Consider the following 24,793-nt stretch of genomic DNA (forward strand, 5'->3'; position numbering starts at 1 on the left):
AGCATGTGAAGTGCAGGCTGTCACCATCTATTCACCTTCCACCACATGTTCTCCTTTCCCTTTTACAGTTTTAAAATTGAATGATATGCAAGAAAAGTCCATACTTGGATCTACAGTATTATGTCTGTATCTAAAGCACATTATGGCTACTTATTGTTATTAAACTTAAACCAATGTGACTTAAATGTACCGCATGGGAGCTTGTAGTTACTTGCAAGCACTCTACATTTCAGAGCTGTGTTCACAGGTGTATAGCATTTGTGCCTGTGCGATCAGCCATCAGGGCATAAAAGGATGTCAAGGCTAAGGGGTGTTGCATGGGGGCAGCTGGGATCCCAACCATTTAACCTTTGACCAGTAGGGAATATGACATTACAAGGGAGGGTTGGGGGTGACTTCACTAGTTGTTCTTCAGCCCTGCTATAGAGTTCAACATGGCTGTTAGGTATTCCTTAACAGCTGCTTGTACATGTAAATACATGGGTATTCCAATACATTATAATACAATAAATGATAAATGGCAGCAACAGTGAGAAACTAAAAAAAGAAGTTATATCTTCTGGAACACAATGAGACACAAAAATATAAAAATATGCTGCATCTTCAAGGCCAAAATCAAGTGTTCTTAAAAGGGATATATTGCCTATAATTTGTTTGAACTAATTTAAAAGCAATACCAAATTTTCATTTTCTATTTTCTGTACATATCTATTGGGTGGCCAGCCAGCATTCAGAGACATGTTTTGCAGGATAGGAAATTGGACACGTGACCTCGGATAAGGTTCAGTGTGAATCCGCAATAAAATGGGGAAAATGAAGCGATCAATGTGGTTTCGAACTAGCATGATCATTAATGCAAGACTGAGGCCAGTATTTCAAAAACCTTAAACCTATCTAATGCAATGATGTAAATAGCATTATGAGAATGGTGTGACTGAGGAAAAGCGTCCAGTGCAAAGGAATCCTGTGGATGTAAACATTTCATTAAGGAAAGGTGTTAGGGGAAGGTGTAAAGGATCACTCTTAACAAACAGGCGGTGTACAGTCAAACAAATTGCACCTAAATACAAGGCTTGTGCTTCAACAGATACGTCTGAATGCACAATTTATTACTCCTTAGCATGAATGGTCTATAACAGCAGATAACCAGTTGGACTCCCATTCCTATCTAAGATCAACAGAAAGGCAAGACTCCAGTGGTTAAAAGAGTGCACAATGTCCAAAACATTGCCTGGTTAGATGAATCCAGACTTCTGTTGCTCCATGCTGATGGTTGGGTCAGAATTTGACGCAAGCTGCAAATTTGCGGCATCTACAAGAAGCTGTCCTGTCCGCATGACACAGTATTTCTGCAGAATAATTTCTACACCTAATCGTTGAATCTATGCCTAGACAAATTGCTGCGGTTTCAAGGCTAAAGGAAGTCCAACATGCTACTAGATAATAGGGCATTGTACTTTCAACAAACTTTGTATTAATCGATAGTGTAAGTGAATATAAGAAACTTTGTAATCTACCTTATTAGAGAAAATTGCCTTACTCCACCTATGAGCCACCGCCACGTATCCCCTCTCTCTGCCTCCTGTACTGATCATTCACACGCAGTTCACTGGTAAAATCTGTCTTCAAAGAGGAGACAGATTGTCAGCTCACTGAGAGATCAAGTTACATGCTTCCCATAGAAGTCTGAGGAGAAAAGAGGGGAAGAGGGAGTAGCAAGGAGACACCAAGAGTGCAAAGGAACACCTAGCATCTGACAAAATGGCTTAACCAGATCTGGTTTCCTAAGGGGAAAACTCTTAGATTGAAGAATTATCATTCAGATTCTCGCTGGACTGCAGGAGTCTGAACTATAATGATTCAGTGTAAATGCTGCCACGGGCTGAATGATGAATGAATTCGTTGTTCAGGCATTAAAAACAAACGATGATTGGCCTGGGTAAACGGGCAGGCATTTATTTATGAATGATGGCCTTTTTATTGTGGCCAGAAGCAATATCCCACCCGCTCTGTCTCCATTCGCTGAGTGAAAGTACAGGCGTGTTTATTGCTGGGACCATAAAAGGATGCTAAGAGAATGTAGTAAATGCATAGAAAGTGGGGTGTGGGTTGAAGGTGCCAAGTTGAACTCCAGCACTCTTCTATAGCTGTGTGTACCTATAAAGTTAGGAATATTAACAGCTTCATAGGTCAAACTATTCTTTGTATTTTTATAGTTCCCTCATTTCCTAATAAGGTCAAATATTAACTATATGTTTAATAGTATTCGTCTTCATTTTATGTTTGTTTTCTTTTTGCTAAATAAGCATCTGCACAAAAAAAGAAGCTATGGAATTGGGTTTCATACCTAGAAGAGGAGAAGATGCCAGCTGCGCCACTTAAGCTCTTCAAAGAGGTAACTTTTGTAAAACTAAGGATCAGCTCGCCTGTACTTTTGTATTATTGCAAAAGCTACAGAATCAACAGGGAAATGTCCGGTACTACATCCGGTAGTGTTACCTCCTTATTTAGAACAGCTGATAAAAGCCACAAGGCGCTGATTCATGGATCAGTCCTATTTATTAGATGCTCCAAATAAAGGTGGAATACTGGAGGTTTTCTTCTTAACTTAATTTCTGTTGTATTGGCATTAGCTCTTATATTGGTTTTAAATGGTTCGGCTATCTCAGATTCTGGTATCTATCCCCATACTCTGGTGCTACAGTCAAAGCTTTTTCCTGGTACTGAAAATATGCTACGCATTTAAATGAAGACCAGCCCTTCGGTTAATTTTTTCTCTTTACTAAAGTACTGTATATACTTGAGTATAAGCCTAATTTTTTTGTGCTGAAAAAGCCGCCCTCTGCTTATACTCGAGTCAGGGAAGGCTTAAAAAAAAACCTCCATACTCACCTCCCAGCCGGCGTCTGTGTCTCCGGCGGCGGTGCGGTAGGCTGTAGGCTGTCATCCCCCGCCGTCAGCGCTGTGTAAGTAAGAGCTGTGATTGGATCGAGCGTCAGCCAATCACAGCCGGTGCTCGATCATTCACAGCCAATCAAGCTGCTTTAGAATTCTCCCCGCTGTCATCTCCCTGCTCAGCTTTCAAATCCCCCGCCGTCAGGGCTGTGTAAGTAAGCGCTGTGATTGGATCAAGCGCCAGCTGTGATTGGCTGGAGCTCAATCCAATCACAGCACTTACTTACACTTACACAGCACTGACAGAGCCAAGCAGAGACGATGGTGGGGATGACAGCAGGGAGAATTCAAGCAGCTTGTTGCACAGACACAGATACCGGCTGGGAGGTGAGTATGGAGGTTTTTTTTTTACCTAGTATATACTCGAGTATAGCTCGGCTTATACTCGAGTCAAAAGGTTTTACCAGTTTTTTTGTGGTGGAACTTATTGTCTCGGCTTATACTCGGGTCGGCTAATACTCGAGTATATACAGTAGTCTTAAAACATTTAAAAAATGGCAGCACACATGAAAGCATGCTCAGCTTATACGTTTCTGTCCCACATAAGAAACACGTACATTTACTGAAGTTATGGTCTTCGACTCAACTCCTGATAAAAAATCTTTCCTAAATGAATACTAAGGACAAGGTTTCTGGTTGTCTTTTACTGCTTTTTAACTTTAGTTTTCTTCGTTTTCAGCACCAGTCTTTTCCACAGTCACGGAATAGCTTTAAAGTGGGATTAAAGTTAGAAGGAATAGATCTGGAGCATCCATCCTTGTACTGTGTCCTGACTGTTGTAGAGGTGAGAGTCACTAAGTCCAGCTGCAAACAAGTTGTCCTTTTATACCTTAGAGTACCAACCACTTTTGGCCTTGCGGTCATTGATTAAATGGCTGTGATTGGTGCATCAAGGACTGGTTTTGATTGGCTGAGCCAGCACTCAGGAACCAATCAATGCAATCTCTTGCTGGAGGCGGGGTTTTCAACCCTGTTACTAGCAAGAGATGGTGTGTCGGAGGCTGACAACTTCACCGAGAGAGCACGCCGGAGAGCAGCAGCAGGGACCCGGACGGCGCCTGCCAGGTGAGTATTCCTTTTTTTTTTCAGCATCCTTGGCTGCATTTTTAGCTGTGCTGAAAATGTAGCTAAAACGCTGCCAAAATGCATGCAAACGCTGCTGAAACGCAGTGTTGAAAAATGCAGTGTTTATGCAAACGCCTGTGTTTGGGAGGCCCAACTATTATATTTTTCGTCTACGAGTGCTTGTTTATTGCAGGATAAGTTGATGTGTTCATTGGTACCATTTAGAGTAGATTACTTTTTTTTTAACTTACAAGTTTAATTGAGTTTGCAAGTTTTTCTAGCAGTTCCCATCTTGTCTTGGGGGCAATTATACAATACACACAAAACACAAATAGAGAGAAATCTACCGTCACAGTCAGATATATCAGTAGAAAAGAACGTGTTTTTTAAAATTACCTATTATGTTGTTTTTGGGAGGCAGAGTGATCAAAAACAACAATTCTGGCATTGTTTTCTATTTACATTTTATCCTGCAACATTTATCACGCAATATAGTTTACTTGTTAATTTTATTCCATGGATTGAAACAATTACAGTAATACTAAATTCATATACTTTGTTTAAGTCTTACTGCTCTTGCACAGAAAAGCAGTTTTTTCTGTATTTCTTGTCACCATATTCTTAGAGCCATTACATTTTTTATTTTTCTGTCTACAATACTGTTGAGGACTTGTTTTTTTTCTGGGAGGAGCTTAAGCTTCAGTAGTTCCATTTTAGGTGTACAAACTCTTTGATCATTTTGTAGTGCATATTTTGGGAACTGAGATGTATAAAGAACTGCAACACTCACATTGTTTTTTTCCCCCAGCATTCTGTTCACCGTACGATATATTTAACATGCTAAACTTATTTTGTAGTTCAGTGGGATTACGGTGATGCCACATTTATATATATATATATTTTCTATAGGCCTACTACTGTCAGTGATGAAACTGACAACATTAAAGCACCATACATGGCAACCTTCGGGACCCTGCAATCGGATTGCGAGGGTGCGAATAAGGTGAAGTAGGGAGCTCCCTCCCTCTCTAAATTGTATATATGCCTATGTCTGCACTGCGTTAAATTGGTGGGATCAGAGCTCGCTCCGATCTTGTAGCAGGAGTCTGGCTGTAAGTTACAGCTGACTCCCACTGAGGAGACCACAAACTCAGCTCCTGAGCCTGCATATTGTGAGCACCATACACATACTGCATTTTGCACTAACACCTAGGCGGCTGAGACATACATACATTCTTTTTGTAAAAAAAAAAAAAATCAAGCACCTAGAAAGAGTTGTCGTTTTGCTGCAAAACCTGGCATGTAGTTATATTTCAGGCAGATATGCAAATGATTAGAGTTGTGGCGGGATGAACAGTCTTGCCACCTGAGGCCCTAAAATTGGTTACACCCATGGCCTATAAAGATGTTACTTGTGTGTAGTGGACCTCTTTTTCCTCTTGTGTAGAGATTGTTGACCTCTAAGCGCCTCTACGACACAATTAACGAGATTGCGCCCAGTTAACAGAATAAGAGAGGGGGTTCTTAATTTGAATGCAAGAAGCTGGATGGTTATATTGATGATTTGCCCACCATCTGGGCCATTCTTACCAGACTGTTAGGATGTGTTGGGACCTGTGGATGCATGAGGGCTCCCACACAAGGCGACCAAACTCAGGACAACCCTCGAGAGACCACCAGTAGAGAGGATCATCTGATTGTCAGATTAGCACAAGCGTGTCCAACTGTTTCGTTGTCCGCCATCCAGAGACAGATGAAACCATCATTACAGGCCTCTGTGTCTGTCAGAACCATTTTCAGGTACTTGGCAGAAGGACAATTGGTCACTCGGCGCCCAATACATGTACTGATTTTCACACCCACCAATGCCTCTGTTTGTAGTGGTGTCATCAAAGAAGAAACTGGACTGCCACAGAGTGGAACCACATTTTTTTTCAGCGACGAATCCAGGTTTAGTTTGGGCACTGACGACGGGCATGTTTGTGTCTGGAGCCCTAGGGATAAGAGCCTCAATCCTGCCTTCGCTGTGGAGCTACACTGCCACCCACTGCTGGTGTAATGGTCTGGGGGGGCCATCGTATACAACAGTCGGTCATCCTTAGTAATGGTATGAGGGACAATGACCGCTCAGCAATATGTTCAGGTCATCCTGCAGCCACATGTGTTGCCTTTCATAGCAGCACTTCTAAGAGGCATTTTCTAGCAGGATAATGCTTGGCTTCACACAACAAGGACGTCACAGGAATACCTACATTGCCACACTTCCATTGCCTGCCTGGTTGCCAGATTTATCGGGACCACCTGGGACACCAACTTAGTCAGCCTACAAGTTTGCACAATCAAGAGGTTCAATTACAGGAAATATAGACCAGTATGCCACAGCATACCATATGGAACCCATATGCCTCCATTCTTTTCTTTTTTTAGTTTACATTTGATTTGTTTGGAATGGTCTGACAGTGATTCTTGGTGTACAGCCTTATATATGCAGCTGGAGATGTAGTCAACTAAATGTATTTTATAATGAACTAGTTAAACATAAAATGTTATTTTGCTCGCATTTTGTCTATCTTCAGTTTAAAAAAAAGTTTAGATTTTTGACATTTATTTATTTTTTTGTAGGTTCAAGGTTATCGAATCCGACTTCATTTTGATGGATATCCAGACTGCTATGATTTTTGGGTTAATGCTGATTCTTTGGATATACATCCTGTGGGATGGTGCGAAAAAACTGGACATAAGCTTATACCCCCAAAAGGTGACGCACTGCAACGTTTTGTTTTTGAGTAACCAGGTTTTTTGAAAGAGAACCTGTCATCAGTTGTTTCTATTTGAAATTTGGCATATTTGTTTGTACTTGCCCGATAAACGGTGTTAGCAATTACCTTTTTGGTTTTCTGTTTTTCTGTAAAAGGCAGACAAATGAAATCTTTCCTGTTAAAAGTGCAAATTCAAGATTCCCAAAAATGAGAGAAGTCCCACTACTTTCTTATCATTTGCAGCTTTGTCCACAATTACATGATAAGTCAGATTGAGACTACTGCAAGGATAATATCCACCGGCCACAGGAAAGATTTCAGGCTGCAATTTTGTACAAAAAGCAGCTGCTATTCTTGGCACTGTCCAGAAGACCTCTGCTCTCCCTTGCATGGTCCATTGTAATCCTGATGTTTCTATCCTTTACCCTAGGAGTATAGGTTTTTGGCCTAACTTGCAATTGTTTATACTTGTTAAAGCTAAAGATAAACAACATTCAATGTTCTGTACATTTTGTATTTCTAGGTTACAAAGATGGAGAGTTTAGCTGGCCCACATATCTGAAGCAATGTAAAGCTCAGGCTGCCCCCAAAACATTCTTCAAAAGTTACAACACGGTAAGACATCAAGCTAATGTAGCCCTCACCTTCAATGTTTTTTATTCTTCGGCATTATTCAGTATGTTCATTCTTCCTTTGTATCTGATTGTCACACCAATTATCATCTGTTTTCTATCACGTGCAGCCTGTGACTCCAACTGGGTTCCGCGCTGGAATGAAATTGGAAGCTGTGGATCGCAAGAATCCTTCCTTGCTTTGTGTGGCTACAGTTTCAGATATTGTGGAAAACAGATTGCTCATTCACTTTGACAACTGGGATCACAGTTATGATTACTGGTATTGTGTGTGCTCATATTCCTGCTCTTTCTCCCTTGCAAATATTGTTCTAATTGTTTTTAATGAGGTCTTAATCTCTTCTCAGTCCTGAACTTTTGTATTTGCTGTAGCTTCTTCTTCTGTAGCATGTAAGGTAGAATTGATATCCTAGTTAAGTGAAAACATATTTCATAATGAGTTTGAAGGATAAACATACAAGATGTTGGCCTCTTCACACTTTACGTTTTTGTTGTGTTTTAGCTGCTGCAGTACCTTTTATGCAGCCTCCAGGTGTTAAACATTGTTCTGAAAAGGGAAAAAATAATCCAATTCTCTGCATTAAGCCCCATTTACACGCAATTATTATCGTTCAAAATTTGTTCAAACGATGGCTTTTGAGTGATAATTGTTGCGTGTAAATGCTTCCATCTTTCACGCTTTGGCTGAACAATGATTTTTAGGTGAGCATAAAATCCATTGTTCAGCTGGGGAGAGGTAGCAGGGACTGCACGCTGCATTCTCCACAGGAGCAGCTGATTACATTGTATTTAGCTGACAGCCCCCGGAAGCCCATACAAAGACAAGTGCAGACCACAGTGTGGGATTTGAAAACAGCTGCTGGGGCTCATTTGCTTGCAAATGAAGCTAATAAAGTGCTAATGGGCATTAGTGCCCATTAGTACTTTATGCAAAATGATCACTAGAACTGTCAATCTTTCAATCCTTTGCAAGATTGTCTTTGCGTGTAAGTGAGCCTTAATACGCTTTCTCTAGTAGTTTTATCATTTTTTTCCGTTGTTCACCCCCATTGACGTTTTTGGAGTAAAACAATGGCATAGAAAACTTGTGTGAGAACTGTAATGACTATTGTTATAGCCATGCCATTGAGGATTTCTTTTGAAGAACCTGTTGGTTTTTTTTGTTTCTTTTTTTTCTGTGGTAAACTTGCTGAACACTTGCCTTTACATCTTATACGGTAGTTGTACACCATTGGTGAAAACTATTGTAAAATGTACACATTTGAGCAGAATGGTTTGTTTTGCCCAAATCTCTCATTTATTCTAAGAAATTCTCTGCTCGTTCTTGCACATGCCAGGTGAAGCTACACAGTGTAGCCAATGTATGCCCATCTACAGTTTTCAATGGGCGAACAATTTTGTGTTAAAGTGGTGCAGCCATTTGCCACCCCAGGTGGGCAGGGTTCTGCCAGCGTACCGCACTGGATCGCATTCTCTCTGCCTTTACTTAAGGATCTGAAGAAAAAAAAATTTTGAGGCTGAATATCTGTTATTGATCTTTCCTAGGTGTGATGCTAGCAGTCCATACATCAGACCAGTCGGACACTGTCAAGAGAATACTATTTCACTGACTCCTCCCCCAGGTAATACATTTTTTATTTTGTAATACTTTTACTTCTATAGAGCTCTTTTGATTAGAGTTGGTGCACTCCTGGTACATTCATGTGAAAGCGAGAAAAGGAAAATGCAACACTAATTGGCGCGCTCCTATAGATCTGAGGAATGACACTGGTACATTCAGGCACAGTGGCTCAGATTTACTAATACTGATATATTTTTCACTAATGAAATCGTAGAGAGGAATTGGCAGAGATGTTAGCCTAATTTATTAACCATATATAAATATACCAGGGGACAATACAGAGATCTCTCACAATAATAGGCTGAACTGGATGGACAGTTCTCACACTTTTTAACAAACAAATAGAACTAGAATTTCATAAAATAAATAAAATTACTATATCCAATGTATTTTTGTGTAAACAGATTTCAAAAATGCCATCTGTCAGGATAATTAGGAAAAACACTCAAAGGATGACCGTGTATGAGTTGACACCAACAGGAGAGTAGAAAACACTCAATCCAGTGTTAAATACTGTTCTGACATAGTTCAGGGCAGTGAGTTTCTTTATAATTAATCATGGTGGGATAGCTTAAAGGTGCCATAGCATAGTATTACCAATTATTGTCCAGCAAAAGGGTACTGGCTCCCCAGGTGGTAAAGGTACGTTTTGATATGGTCATGAATATGGTAGTCCAGAAGAAGTTGTACATATATAGTGTTGTTATCTCATGTGAACATTAGATAATTGCAAGAATGTGCATGGCTAAGAACTATGGTAGACACAGCCAGAATAGACTGGCTCTTTTACCCCTAGTAAGCCTATGTAATACTTGGAAGTAACCCAATACAGTGAAATTTTATGTTGTACTGAAACCATACAAGCTCATAATGAAATATTGTTAAATGTCCTCTGGTTTGCAGAGCAGGTGAGTGCCACTAACAAACAAACTCTAAAAGTGCTTTTACATGGAATGATTATCGTTCAAAAAACTCGCTGGAGCGTTCAAATTTGAACAATAATTGTTTAGTGTAAACACGGCCAACGATCCAACGATGAAAGATAATTTGCTCGCTCATCTTTTATTTTGTGCAAGCATGAAAATCATCGTTGGCTCGTCTGCTAATCGTTCGGTTCAAATACCGATCGTTCAGTCGTTCTCACAGTGAATGTGAACGACTGAATGATTTATCTGCCTGCATAAACAGGCTGCATGAGCGAACTCTGTCATCATTTGCTTGTGTGAACAATAAACCATTCTGTGTAAACCAATTAGCGTGGAGATGAGGTGCGCTAAATGCAAAAAATAGGACAGACTCCGCACTGGAAAGAGTTGTCCAGCGTTGAAATCGAACGCATGTCTGCGAGGCCCCATTGATTTCAATGGAAGCGTTATACCGCAATTAACGCAGCGTTCAAAATGGCGCGTTAATTGCGGTAAAAAGCACCTGCGTGAGTGCGGCCTAAGGCGGGCTTCACACAGGCATAAGCACGTTCACACGCATTTGTACGATGGCCGTTGCATCTTTGTGTGCACCTGTGTATGTTTTACTGTATTTTTTGTGTGCTCATTAGGGTGGCCCAAGAGATGCAGCAAGACACCTTCCCAACTTGTTACATCTGCTAATAGTAATGTTAGGGTAAAGTTTTAGCTTTGAATTCCAACTGCAAGATGGGGCTCAAAACTGATGTATATTATGAGAAATGGCGCTTACGCGCAAGATTTCCAATTACACGAGCTACAGCATTAATATTAACAATTTGCTTTTGCAAAAGAACCACTATAGTTTAAAACAAAGTATTGACAATGGCATTTGTCCTGACAGTCTACACATTTCTGCTGTTCCTACAAAAATACCTCCAAATATATAAAAATAGTCAAAATTACGACACAAATACTTGTCAGTCGGTGCTTAAAGGGGTTCTGTCATTAGAGAAAAAAACGCAATACTTACCTATTCCTCCTCAAGCAGCCTTCTTACCACATCTTCTCCTCACTGCAAGCCGGCTGGATCCTCTTCTTCCTGTTTTGGAGCGTCCATTCTCAGCAGTCTCCTTCCGGCAGGTAAGTGTACGTTACGTCAGTAGTAACATAACGGTTACTACCAAGCAGGAAATGCCAAGGTATTGCCAAGACTGCACATGCACGCTCTCTCACCGCAAGAGTTCATATACTATTGTTGCGAGACAGCGCGCATGCGCAGTCTTGGCTATTGCCTGGCATTGGATTCGGCATTCCCTGATGGACACTAGTGACGTAACGTACACTGACCTGCAGGAAGCAGATTGCCGTCAATGTACGCTTTGTCACGGAAAGAAGAGGATCCAGCCGGCTAGAGGTGACGCGACCCGAGGGACTGGAGGAGTCAAGAGAAGATCGGCAAGGAGAAGATGCGTTAAGAACACTGACGGGAAAGGAATAGGTAAGTGCTAGTAATTATTAGGAAATTATAGTACCAGTTTGTCTGGTGGTGCAATGTGCCACACAGCTGTGCTACATGGGATATCACACACACAGCTCTACTACATCCATCCTGACCCCAAACATCACACACAGCTCTGCTACATCCTGATTCACACACACAGCTTTGCTACATGGTACATCCATTATAATCCCCACATATCACACACAACTGTACTACAACCATTTTGATTCCTATTACATACACAGCTCTACTCACAGCTCTACAAGGAAAGACTAGAAGCAATGGGATGAAACCGAAAGGGGGGAGACACAAATTAGAAATTAGAAAAAAACCTTTTTGACAGTGAGGGTGATCAATGAGTGGAACAGGTTACCACTGTAGGTGGTGAGTTCTCCTTCAATGGAAGGAATGCACTGAGCAGGGGGTTGGACCATATTACCCTGGAGGTTCCTTCAAACTCTAGCATTCTATAGTTCTACTCCATCCATCCTGATTCCCACAAATCACACACACAGCATATGACAAACACAGCTCTGCTACATCCTGGTTCACACACAGCTTCTACTACATGGTATATCCATTATAATCCCGACATATTACACACACAGCTGTACTACATCCATCCTGACCCCACACATCACACACACACAGCACATGACACTCACAGCTTTGCTACATCCTGTTTCACACACACAGCTCTGCTACTTGGTACATCCATTATGATCCCCACAAATCACACACAGCTCTGCTGCATCCATCCTAACCCCACACATCACACACACAGCTCTACTACATCCATTCTGACCACACACACAGTACATAACACACACAGCTCTGCTACATAGTGATTCACACAGACAAAGCTCTGCTACATGGTACATTCATTATGATCCCCACACATCACACACACAGCTCTACTACATCCATTCTGACCACACACACAGTACATAACACACACAGCTCTGCTACATAGTGATTCACACAGACAAAGCTCTGCTACATGGTACATTCATTATGATCCCCACACATCACGCACAGCTCTACTACATCCATCCTGACCCCACACATTACACACACAACACATGAGATACAGAGCACTGCTACATCGTGATTCACACAAACGCAGCTCTGCTACATGGTGCATCCATTATGATCCCCACACATCACACACACAGCTCTACTACATGCATCCTGACCCCACTCATTACACAAAGCACTTGACAAAAACAGCTCTGCTACATTCTGATTCACACACACAGCTCTACTACATGGTACATCCATTATGATCCCCACAAATCACACACAGCTCTGCTACATCCATCCTAACCCCACACATCTCACACACAGCTCTACTACATCCATTCTGGCCACACACACAACACATAACAGACACAGCTCTGCTACATAGTGATTCACACAGACAAAGCTCTGCTACATGGTGCATTCATTATGATCCCCACATATCACACACACAGCTCTACTACATGCATCCTGACCCCACACATCACACACAGCACATGACAAACACAGCTCTGCTACATCCTGATTCACACACACACACACAGCTCTGCTACATGGTACATTCATTATGATCCCCACACATCACACACAGCTTTACTACATCCATCCTGTTCCCCACACATCACACACACACAGTACATGACAAATACAGCTCTCCTGCATCCTAATTCATAGACACAAAGCTCTGCTACATGGTACATCCATTATGATCCCCACACATCACACACACAGCTCTACTCCATCCATCTTGAGTTCCACACAAGACAGACACAGCTTGTGACATCACCACAGGTTTTTTAGCTCACCGACTCTCTGTGGTGGCGGTAAGTGGTTGTCTTCTGTCTGGACCCTTGAGTTGTGCGTGAGATAATAACGGGTTCAGTTGTATTCTAATGTTGTTATTTTTGTCGTCCCTTTTCAAGAGCCCTAACTGTGTTGTTCTTCTGTCAGTCAGACTCTGTGTTTTATCTATATATATAAAGACGAAAGCCCTCACTGACTGACTGACTCACTGACTGACTCGCCAAAAGTTCTCCAACTTCCCGATGTCGTAGAAACATGAAATTTGGCACAAGCATAGACTATCTCCAAAATAGGAAAAGTAATTGGGTCCCAACTTGATTATTCAATTCTAGCGCAAAAGAATTGGTGTAAAAATTTTACGTACATAATCTAAATCTCTCACTTCCCAATGTCATAGAAACTTAAAATTTGGCACGAGCATTGATTATGTCATAAATAGGAAAAGTTAATGGGTACCAACTCTATTATTCAATTCTATGCGCAAAAGAATTAGCGTCCAAATTTTACGTACAGAATCTAATTCTCTCATTTCCCGATGTCATAGAAACTCGAAATTTGGCAGGAGCATTGATTATGTCATAAATAGGAAAAGCTAATGGGTCCCAACTAAATTATTCAATTCTATGCGCAAAAGAATTAGCGGCCAAATTTTACGTACGGAATGTAATTTTCTCACTTCCCGGTGTCATAGAAGCATGAAATTTGGCATGAGCATTGATTATGTCATAGATAGGAAAAGCTAATGGGTCACAACTCGATTATTCAATTCTATGCGCAAAAGAATAAGCGTCCAAATTTTATGTGCGGAATGTATTTTTCTCACTTTCCAATGTCATAGAAACGGGAAATTTGGCATGAGCATTGATTATGTCATAAATAGGAAAAGCTAATGGGTCCCAAGTCCATTATTCAATTCTATGTGCAAAAGAATTAGCGGCCAAATTTTACGTACAGAATGTAATTTTCTCACTTTCCGGGGTCATAGAAACGTGAAATTTGGCACGAGCATTGATTATGTCACAACTAGAAAAAGCTAATGGGTCCCAACTCGATTATTCAATTCTATGCGCAAAAGAATTAGCGTCCAAATTTTATGTGTGGAATGTATTTTTCTCACTTTCCAGTGTCATAGAAACATAAAATTTGGCACGAGCATTGATTATGTCATAAATAGGAAAAGCTAATGGGTCCCAACTCGATTATTCAATTCTATGCGCAAAAGAATTAGCGGCCAAATTTTACGTACAGAATGTAATTTTCTCACTTTCCGGTTTCATAGAAAAGTGAAATTTGGCACGAGCATTGATTATGTCATAAATGGGAAAAGCTAATGGGTCCCAACTCGATTATTCAATTCTATGCGCAAAAGAATTAGCGGCCAAATTTTATGTACGGAATGTAATTTTCTCACTTTCCGGTGTCATAGAAACGTGAAATTTGGCACGAGCATTGATTATGTCACAACTAGAAAAAGCTAATGGGTCCCAACTCGATTATTCAAATCTATGCGCAAAAGAATTAGCGTCCAAATTTTATGTGCGGAATGTATTTTTCTCACTTTCCAGTGTCATAGAAACGGGAAATTTGGCACGAGCATTGATTATGTCATAAATAGGAAAAGCTAATGGGTCCCAAGTCCATTATTCAATTCTATGCGCAAAAGAATTAGCGGCCAAATTTTACGCACGGAATGTAATTTTCTCACTTTCCGGTGTCATAGAAACGGGAAATTTGGCACGAGCATTGATTATGTCATAAATAGGAAAAGTTAATGGGTCCCAACTTGATTATTCAATTCTAGCGCAAAAGAACTAGCGTCCAAATTTTATGTACGGAATCTAATTCTCTCACTTCTTGGTGTCATAGAAACATGAAATTTGGAACGGGCATTGATTATGTCATAAATAGGAAAACTTAATGGGTCCCACCTCGATTGTTCAATTCTAAGCGCAAAAGAATTAGCGTCCACATTTTACGTACGAAATCTAATTCTCTCACTTCCCGATGTCATAGAAACTTGAAATTTGGCACCGGCATTAATTATGTCATAAATAGGAAAAATTAATGGGTCCCAACTCGATTATTCAATTCTAAGTGCAAAAGAATTAGCGTCCAAATTTTACGTATGGAATCTAATTCTCTCACTTCCTGATGTCATTTTATATAAAGGAAACGTCGCATGGTTACCTCCCCGTGGTGTTTCCTGGGTAACGCAGAGAACTATTCAAAATGGTGAACATATGTTTTTCCGGTATCTCTAAAGTAACCACAACTTCATAAGATTTTCCGTGTGAACACCAGTACCAAATTAACTTGGGCGAAGCCGGGTATATCAGCTAGTATATCATATAGCAGTGTGTAATAGTGCTAATTGCCAGGCTGCACCTGCAAGTGCAGTTGTTGGGAAAATGTGAGCGCTAGTGATTGCCATTACTAGTCCTCTAATAGCACCCTAAAACTCCACATACACCTTCAACAGCTGTCGACCAAGTGTACATTTGTTCAGCCGTCTGCTGTTTCCCCTTACTTCCCCATGCAGGTTTGAACGACTAAACACTAATGTGTATGCGGGCCATAAGGATAAGGCCTTTTTTAAATCTTAAATTAAACATTGTAAAATATCTATTTTCAGTGAGTGCTTTGCTGCAGATCAAATCTGCAAAGAATCCACATGTGTACTATGCAGATTTTGTTAAGGGTTTCCTTCAAATTGTGACAAAGTGTGAAATTTGCATTAAACATTTGTGGCAGATCCTTGACATGCCCTGAATTCTGCACAGATTTGTCCCCTATAGACATGAACTCTACTGTAAATATTTGGCTATTTTTGGTGTGAAATCTGTACTGAATATCTTCAACAAATGTGCAGTGTATGAATTAATCTTTAATGTAAGTGAGCTTTTACACATAACTTCTGTTTCTCACTTGTTTAGAATTCAAAGATCCTAAATGTTTCTCCTGGGAATCATACCTGGAGAAGACTGGCACGCAGACCGCCCCAGCAAGGGCATTCAAAGTGGTAAATATTTGCTTGAATATGTATTTCATAAAATAAGAAAACTATTGCCTATCATGTTGGTCCAAAGTTGTATGGCTATATGACCACTGCACTGTTAGTAAAGTAGTTAGATACTGTACTGTATGACCTAGCCATTTCCATACATTGTGTCACATCATTGAGCTCTTAGCTGAAACTAATGTCTGTGTATCCTCTGTTTTAAGTAATTAATTTAGGCTTTGCGTTTTCTTTCTGGTTTTCAGCGCCCACCACATGGGTTCCTGCCACAGATGAAACTCGAGGCTGTTGACAAGAGGAATCCTATGTTAATTCGAGTCTGCACTATTGTTGAAATAGAGGAAAACCGCATCAAGGTGACTCAAATATAAAACTGAAGCAGCCCCTTCCAGAAATCTAGGGAAAATAGATATGTATTTGATGTCCTCAACAGGAAGTGTTCCTAAATGTTTGGCAGCACCGAGCTTGGCACATAGCTTTTGAGATTTGTGAAAATGTCTCTTAGAGAATATAAGAGCTTTGATATTGATTGATTACAGTAGGACACAACTTTCTAATAGATATATATTTTTGTTTTAGCTACATTTTGATGGCTGGAGCTCACTTTATGATTATTGGGTGGATGCTGACAGTCCAGACCTTCACCCAGTAGGTTGGTGTGCAAAGACTGGACACCCTCTACAATTACCTCCTGGTAAGAGATGTTTTAACTTAAAGGAATTGTCCCAAGATATAAAGTTCTCTTCTCTAACCTGGTGATCAGTGGAGGTCCACTTACTGGGACCGCAGCCAATCCCAAGAACATGGGTCCTGAAGGTCTCTGCATGAATAGAGTGCAGGTTGCACAAATGCACGGCTGGAAATTGAGTACAAACACACTGCACTCTAGTGCTCCTATTGAAAAGACAAAAAAAGGTGACACACATGGGTGACCTCTGCTCCATCAATGCAAGCATCCTCAGGACCCATGTTCTCTGTCAATGTTAATGAGGTTCAAGTCTCCTGGTGGGGCTGAAATAAAAAGAACAACATCCAATCTACAAAAACTCAACTTACCTTTCCCCTTGTTATGTAAAGTAAAGCTAACACAATTCTTAAAATCGGTGTAGCTGTATTTGTAAAGACCCAAATTAAAAGGTTAGCACATTATCTGCATGGAGAAAAAAATATAAAAATATGGCCAAAATTATTGATTGAAATCCTGTCTCTCAAAAGCTGAATGAAAAGGTTGATTAAAGTCTTATGAATGGCAAAATGGTGCTATAAGGCCGCCTGCACACAACTGGGTTTGAATTGCGGAATCCGCGATCGTCTCCCACAAGGACGATCCGCGGCATTCCACACCAATTCAAACCAATAGAGCATCTACATGTCCACTCATATGATGCGGGAAAAGTAGGAGCTTAAAGTAAAAAATCTGTACTGTGCATGTCCAGCGCCAAGCTGTGTGGACCATCCACAGTACAGATGGTTGGATTCCACTGCCAGCTTCCATATGCTGAATCCGACCCAGCCATGTGCAGCCAGCCTAAAAAAGAAAATCCCCTCACACAACTCTGTCATTGGAAAAATAGAGATGTTAAGGGTCTTTGAATGCAGCGATTAAACAAAATCTTATATTTATTGATTTTAAGGACACTGTGTCTATTGAGTGTTTCTATTGAACAAACATAGTAAAACATCAATCCTAAATAAATTAGGTTTTGAGTAAAGCTGAATGAAGACGGCCGGGTCGGTTTCCGACTGCGAGACTCTCGCAGCGGGATGCGACCCTGTGCCCCTGCATTGACATCCGGCTTACCTATCCGGCATCTTCACTCTGCGCTGTCAATGTGCCAGCTGGCACACATGCGCAGTGCAGAGCTGGTGCATCAGCAATTACGCAGTCATTCGCACCTCTGCGAGGCTTGCACTAGAATAGGACAAGCAGAATATCACAGTTGATTTCCGCTCATGTGCATGGAAATGCATTTTTCAATGCATGTTCTATGGGCTGTATTTGCTGTGGGATTCGTAACTCCAGATTCCGCAGTGCAAATACACCCGTATGCATTAGGCCTTAAGAGGCTGTTCATATCAGTGTTGGAAGCTCAGTTTGGAGTCTTTGACGCTGAATTCCATTAACCCCTTCCAATGCAATTTGTATCCTGGTTTTCCTAGGGGGCTTACTCTTTTTCTGCCATTATACAACGGCGCTATCTGCTGGCTACAGCCAGTACTGCATGAGGTGACACATTGGATAGGCTCCGACAGCAGAGAGTCTGCCAATATACAGTAAGAGAACCCCGACGGATGTCTTTCAACATCATAGCTGTACAGCTTTATATCATAATGTCTTGAGAGGCCAGACAGTGGATTGGAAAGGGTTAAGGCCTCATGTACGCCACCCTGCGTACCTGTCTGGGTCTGTACTGCAGACGTATGCGGAAGCACCGGTGCACATTCGCAGTACATTTATTTATTTTTTAAACTGATTTTTTTTCGGGGAATCCGCGGCCCGTCCACAATGTTAATTGTGGATTGGATGGCTTTTATTGACTTCAATGGAAGCTGTCCATGTGGGAACCGCACTAAAATGAAACATGCTACGATTTGATTTCCGTACCTAAAAATCTACAAATCAAATCGGCATGCTTTAATTCAGGTGCGGGCACCCATGTTTCCCTATGGGTGGCTTGAACGGAGGCCTAAAATACAGGACAGCTGATTGAAACCCAAATTTATAGTCAATGGGGTCTGTTCTGTGTTGTCAAGAGCCAGATGCGTTTGGCCAGTGGATTCCATTTTCCTGTTGTCATAACAGAATAGGAAAACTGAACTCACAACACCAATGTGGACAAGCCCTTATTGTACTGACCCCCAGAATTCATTTAATATGTCATTTATACTGCATAGTGAATACGGTTTAAAATAAATGACAGGTTTTAGTTACTCTTGCCTCCAACAAAATAAAAATGAAATAATACAAATCTCATATGTTCCAAATAAACGGTATCGGTAAATGTAATACGAATTTTAAAACAATAGTTTGTTTTTTTATTGTGCAAAAATAGCAAAGCATAAAAAAATAGTATCACTGCAATCATAAAGACATATAGAGTGTTGGCTTTTAGTTTTTTTTACACAGCATGATGAATGGCGTAAAGGCGTGAAGCTGCGTGATTATATCTCACTTGTTAGGGTGCCATGCACAGGGCGTAAGTGCTGTGGAATTTCTGCAACAGAGTTTGCTAAGACGGGGACGAAATTTAAAAAATGTTGTCCACATGGAGCAGAAAAAATCTGTGCAGAATCCACAGCATATTTGAAATATATGATGGGGACTCAGAATATTAATTTATGCTGCAGATTTTGACAGCGGATTTCAACCATTTGAAATACAAATACAAACGTCCCACAAAAGATGAGCCCACGCACAACGGCATCAATGGAAAAATAAAAAACTTTTTGCACTTGGCTGCCTGCTATCCCCTGTGGTGGATGTATCAGCTGCAGCAAGGGATTCCTTGGATGTCAAACCCCTGGATGTGACAGCATTGTGGTCAATGGGGCAGGCGGCAGCGCAGACCCCATTGGGAACATACAGTGAAGATCACGATCCTCTGACAGCTGTGGCAGAGGATTTCTTCATCTCCGCGGGGAATTCCCTTGTCACTGAACACTGTGACAGCATTGTCACAGTGTCCAGTGACAATGGGACTCCCCGCACAAATAAAGAAATCCTCTGCCACAGCTGTCAGAGGATCGCGATTTAATGAAGCCAGCGCTACATTTGAAACAAAAAAGCTAGTTTGTCTAGAAACAATTTAAATGGTGGGGCTGTTGGTTGTATCCATATCTGCAAGATAGCCTTTTATCCAACTGCCGCCACAAAGTGTAGAAGTTTGCAGGGTCTTCTTAAACAATATAGATGTGGATCTAGGTATCCAAAAATAACCCATAAGGGCTCCTGTGGGCAGAAATTTGTCAAATGTATGATGGTATATTCTCAAATCCGGGACCAAAAAACCTGAATCTGGGGGCAAGCCCACAAACAATGGTATAAGTTGGCATTTGGTGCTTTGCATTTAAAGCAATTTGGGGTGGGATCTATTCCCATGTGATACCCTCTCATAGCGGTTAGGTAAGACCTATGAGCAATCATTAATCTCATTTCCAGGAACCTAGTCGAGGGCAAATATTTATAAGCCGACAACAGAGATTCCAGAATTTGCACGGGCGTGAGGTTCGGGTGGTCCAAGGACCACTATTCGATCCCTCGGTCAGTGTCACTCTGTTCCCACATATTCCTTATTGCTCTATATAACTTAGAGATCGTTCCCCTCGCGCCCGCCAGCCTAGAGACCCATGTACCCCCTGTCTGCGCCCAGTCCAGCTTCCGGAAATGCGGCAAAAGTCCTGAGATATAGTGTGTAGCTTGTAAGTATGAAAAAAACGGCCTAGATATTTCAGGATATCTGAGCTTCATTTCCTAATATGACAAAATGCGTTTCTCTTTTTTATGTAGGAGTTTATCTATTGAGTCAATACCTTGCTTTCGCCATTCAAGAAAAAATGTTTTGAGGGTTATTATCGTGAAAATTGAGATTACTGACAAACGATGGGTATGGAGATACATGCGGAGACGCCTGGCTGTCACGACGTAACTTGTCCCACGATTTCCACGCCTCGAATATCAAAGGGTTATGTTTGATTGTCTCTGGCAATTCTGTGAGTGGGAGATGTAGAATATTTTGCAGCTGTATCGGGCCAGACATTTTTTGCTCGAGTAGTTTGTTTGTGTAGTGTGATTGGCAGTATATCCAGTCGTGGATAATGCGGGCCTGCGCTGCCAAGTTATAGTCCTGTCTGTGTGGCAAATTGACTCCACCATTGATTCTATGTTAATTTACTGTTTGGTGGCTATACCTGGTCGTCTCCCTCCCCAAATAAAGTTCCTGTACAGATAATTAATCCTTTTTATTTCTTTTAACTTCAAGAATATGGGTAGAGAGTGTAATATGTATAACAGTCGGGGGAATTCTGTCATCTTTAAGACATTGGCTCTCCCCAAAAAGAATATTTTAAAGTTCTTCCATAAATTTAGGGTCATTTCTAATTTGTTAATATAAGGTTCAATATTGATTTTGTATAGTTTGGAGGGTTTTTTGTGACCTGGATCCTTAGATATTGTATTGAATGCATTTCCCAGTGAAAAGGGTACTCAATCGCCCACAGAGGTTTGGTCGGTCCCTTGAGTAGCAAGGCCTCATGACCGTGGTATTTAAATCCCCCAACCGATGTTCGGTCCCGCGATGAGATTGCAGGGAGCCATGGGGATGGCTTGATAGACTGCCTGTCTGATCTCAGTATGCTGTATTGCTATGGCATTAATCGTACTGCAGGAGCAATCAAAGCATTGCAAGTTGTTGTCCCCTCTAGGGATTTTTTGCCATATTTATAATATAGAAAAATCTAAATAATAAAGCAAAAATACATATTTGTTAGCGCTACGTAAGTAGAAGTCCGATCTGTCAAAGTAACACATTTACCCCGCATGGTGAACGTCGCCGAAAAATAAAAAAGAATGCCAGAAATAGACTTTTTTGGCCACCCTGTCTCCAATAAAAAAAATGCAATAAAAAGGATCAAAAAGTCATATGTATTCCAAAATGATACCAACGCGAACTACTGGACGCCCTGCAAAAAATTAGCTCTCGCACAGCTATGTCGACAGAAAAATTTAAAAGTTGGCGCCAGAAAATAATAGAAAAAAATTAAATATCTTTGAAAAAAAAATACAAGTAGTACAGCAAAAAGAAACTATATAAGTTTGGTATTGCACTGAAAGATGGCGGAATTTAATTATTTCCCATTTTTCGCCACTTATATATTTTTTTAAGTTTTCCAGTACATTATATGGTACATTAAGTAGTACCATTGACAAATACAACTCGTCCCGCAAACAAGCAAGACCTCATACAGCGACGTCGATGGATAAATAAAGGAGTTACAATTTTTTTAAAGGGGGGAGGAAAAAACAAAGATGGAAAAAAACTAAAAAGTTTGGTCACTAAGCTGTTAGGATAAGAAAAAGTCTTTAAAAGTTAGTTTCAATTTTATGGAAACCACTTCTTCCAGGTGTTGCAGACATATCTCCTGTTCCTGGGCAATGCTGTCCCATTGCCGGATGTAAAGGAATTGGACATGTTCGTGGTCCAAAATATGGCTACCATTACACGTATGTACACATTTGCCTAGCCTGAGAGGATAATGTACTGGATGCACTTCCGTATTTTAGTATATATATTTTTTACTGTGTTCTGTTATAGTGCTGTTGGATGTCCCTACTCAGAAGTAAACCTCAACAGAGAGAGTTTCTTGCCAGACCGTCTTAGTGGGGAACGTCCACTACCATCCCACCACACATTAAAGGCTCGGAGATTAGAGACACCCAACCCTTTTCCTGACCCCTCACCTGATTCTCCACAGTCCAGGTCATTTTAAAGAGAATTTCTCATGTGTTTAACTTTAGTTTGATTAATTGTTTTGAAGGAATGCTGAACAGAGAGAGATGGTGCCAAGTATTTTTCTGCATTGCCTAAGGATAGGTGCACATGCGTCAGATTTTTCTGCCGCCAATACTTAACTGCTGCATTGAAAGGTATGAAGTCTGCAGTGAAAATCTGCAACAGAAATCTTATCCACATGCCTGCTGCTGTACCCTGCCATCAGTTATACCTATACAAATGCAAAGTATTTATGCAAATAAGGGAGATGGAATAAATCCTCCACAGTGCCACCTATTGAAAGGCAGCATTCCTTCCAGCCAAAGTCAGACTTTTTATACAAGCCTTGTTACAATGACCGGGAATTACAAGCAAATCCAGACTCCATGTACATACAGCTGTTTCAGGGTTTTTGCCCTTCATCAGTGTACAGTAGGAGTCTGGCTTTGCTAGTGAGTGGCCTGGGACGGGGGTCAGAAACGCTATCTTTTCTCCTTAGGGAGAGCAACTATAAACTAGGTAAGGAGACTCAAATGGCCGTGCACGCTCCTCTGCCATGCTTAAACTGTCAACTTAAACTTTGCTGCATCTGGACCTTCCCTTTAATAGACTTTATATTAGCAGCTTTTCTGTATTTAATTGTCAACTCCTTTAGAAAATCTCCAAGTCCTACGGATGAGCATTGGGGACGAGGCAACATGTGGGAGATGGCAGAATGGCTAGAAGATGAAGTGGACACAAAGCGAATTAAGAAGTGAGATTTTTTTCTTGTGAGATGGTAGAATGATAGAGCCAAAGAACGACCTAGAAATCCCAGTCAAGTCAGTGAGAAAAATATGTTTATACCAAATTTGCCAGAAATATTAAGGACGTGCTGCAATTGTTTTTAAATTCCTGGCTGGCATTGAGGTAACTGCATAATTATACATACATATATGAAGTACAGCTTGAAATAAAAAAATGAACTGTGAACAGCTGGAGTCGGCTCCATGTACAGTCATGAGAAAGAGTAAGTATGCCCTCTTTAAATTCAATGGTTTTATGTATCAGGACATGATAGAAAAACATCTGGTCCTTAGAAGGTCTTAAAATTAGGTAAATTCAACCTCAGCTGAACAACTATACAAGACAAATGACACTGTCATTATTTAACAAAAACTAAGCCAAAATGCAGAAGCTGTGTGTGAAAAATTAAGTACATCCTACTGCTTCCATAAGTGTTAGAAGGTAAGCAGCCAGGTGCTGCTAATCAGATGTCCTTGATAAACTGTTCAGCAAGTATGACAACCCCTATGAAAGCAGAAGTTTCTCATCTATATCATTGGGGGATACAACTTTGACTGTAGGGTATAACTACTGTCACTAAGAGGTGAACACTATGCAGAAAAAGTGTAAGTTTCTCTCACTAACTATATTTCTCCTGCAGGCACCAAGCTAAATAGTTTTAGCTTAGTAGGAGGCTGACCTTCTCATCACCAACCTTCAGGTACCTTTGGATTTTGGGAGAAAAGAGGCATGACTCTCCCAGTTACCCCACCAAGGAGGCCGTGCAGAACAGAGCTAACCGTTCTGTTGTCTGCTTGAACCTCAGAATCAGAAGAAGAGGAAGCACGTCCCAGCCTTAACTTGAACGTGGCCCACCAGCCATAGTGCCCCCCCCCACCACCACCTTTTCTTCTTACCGAAGCATTCCTTTCCTTGTTAAAGACAGGCAAGCATTGGGGAAAAACACAGCTGGAACTCTCGCTGTAAAACAGTTTGCATGTAGCTATTTAGAGCAGTTTTGCACTAGCTGTATCCTGACTTGGCAGGTGGCCTAGACCCCATTATTGGCACCCCTCCCGTTGAGCCATCTCAGATCACCAAGCTGGAATGGGCACGCTCTTTGTCATTAGTGGTTTCAAACCTGACTAGAGAATCCACAGCAATTCTCAACAAGTTGGACCATATGTCCAGTCCACCTGGTTGGAACGTATCTGATGGAGATGACTGCATCTTGCAGGACTCCTTTCATGAAAGAGGTTTAG

At 41.0% G+C, this 24,793-nt stretch overlaps 1 protein-coding gene across 3 annotated transcripts in view; it reads left to right on the plus strand.

The window, feature by feature from the left end:
- Window positions 1-24,793, plus strand: part of LOC136572645 (lethal(3)malignant brain tumor-like protein 4) — a 62,358-nt gene that overhangs the window by 15,154 nt on the left and 22,411 nt on the right. For all 3 annotated transcript variants that reach the window (XM_066573409.1, XM_066573429.1, XM_066573419.1), the window contains exons 7-18: window positions 2,307-2,395; window positions 3,635-3,739; window positions 6,643-6,778; window positions 7,303-7,394; window positions 7,522-7,673; window positions 8,957-9,033; window positions 16,196-16,281; window positions 16,524-16,634; window positions 16,858-16,972; window positions 22,399-22,498; window positions 22,590-22,754; window positions 23,422-23,520. In XM_066573409.1, the coding sequence (XP_066429506.1) occupies window positions 2,307-2,395; window positions 3,635-3,739; window positions 6,643-6,778; window positions 7,303-7,394; window positions 7,522-7,673; window positions 8,957-9,033; window positions 16,196-16,281; window positions 16,524-16,634; window positions 16,858-16,972; window positions 22,399-22,498; window positions 22,590-22,754; window positions 23,422-23,520 (1,327 nt within the window). The remainder of the gene's footprint in view (window positions 1-2,306; window positions 2,396-3,634; window positions 3,740-6,642; window positions 6,779-7,302; window positions 7,395-7,521; window positions 7,674-8,956; window positions 9,034-16,195; window positions 16,282-16,523; window positions 16,635-16,857; window positions 16,973-22,398; window positions 22,499-22,589; window positions 22,755-23,421; window positions 23,521-24,793) is intronic.

This window comes from Eleutherodactylus coqui, chromosome 1, assembly GCF_035609145.1.
Source record: "Eleutherodactylus coqui strain aEleCoq1 chromosome 1, aEleCoq1.hap1, whole genome shotgun sequence".
Lineage (NCBI taxonomy): Eukaryota > Metazoa > Chordata > Amphibia > Anura > Eleutherodactylidae > Eleutherodactylus > Eleutherodactylus coqui.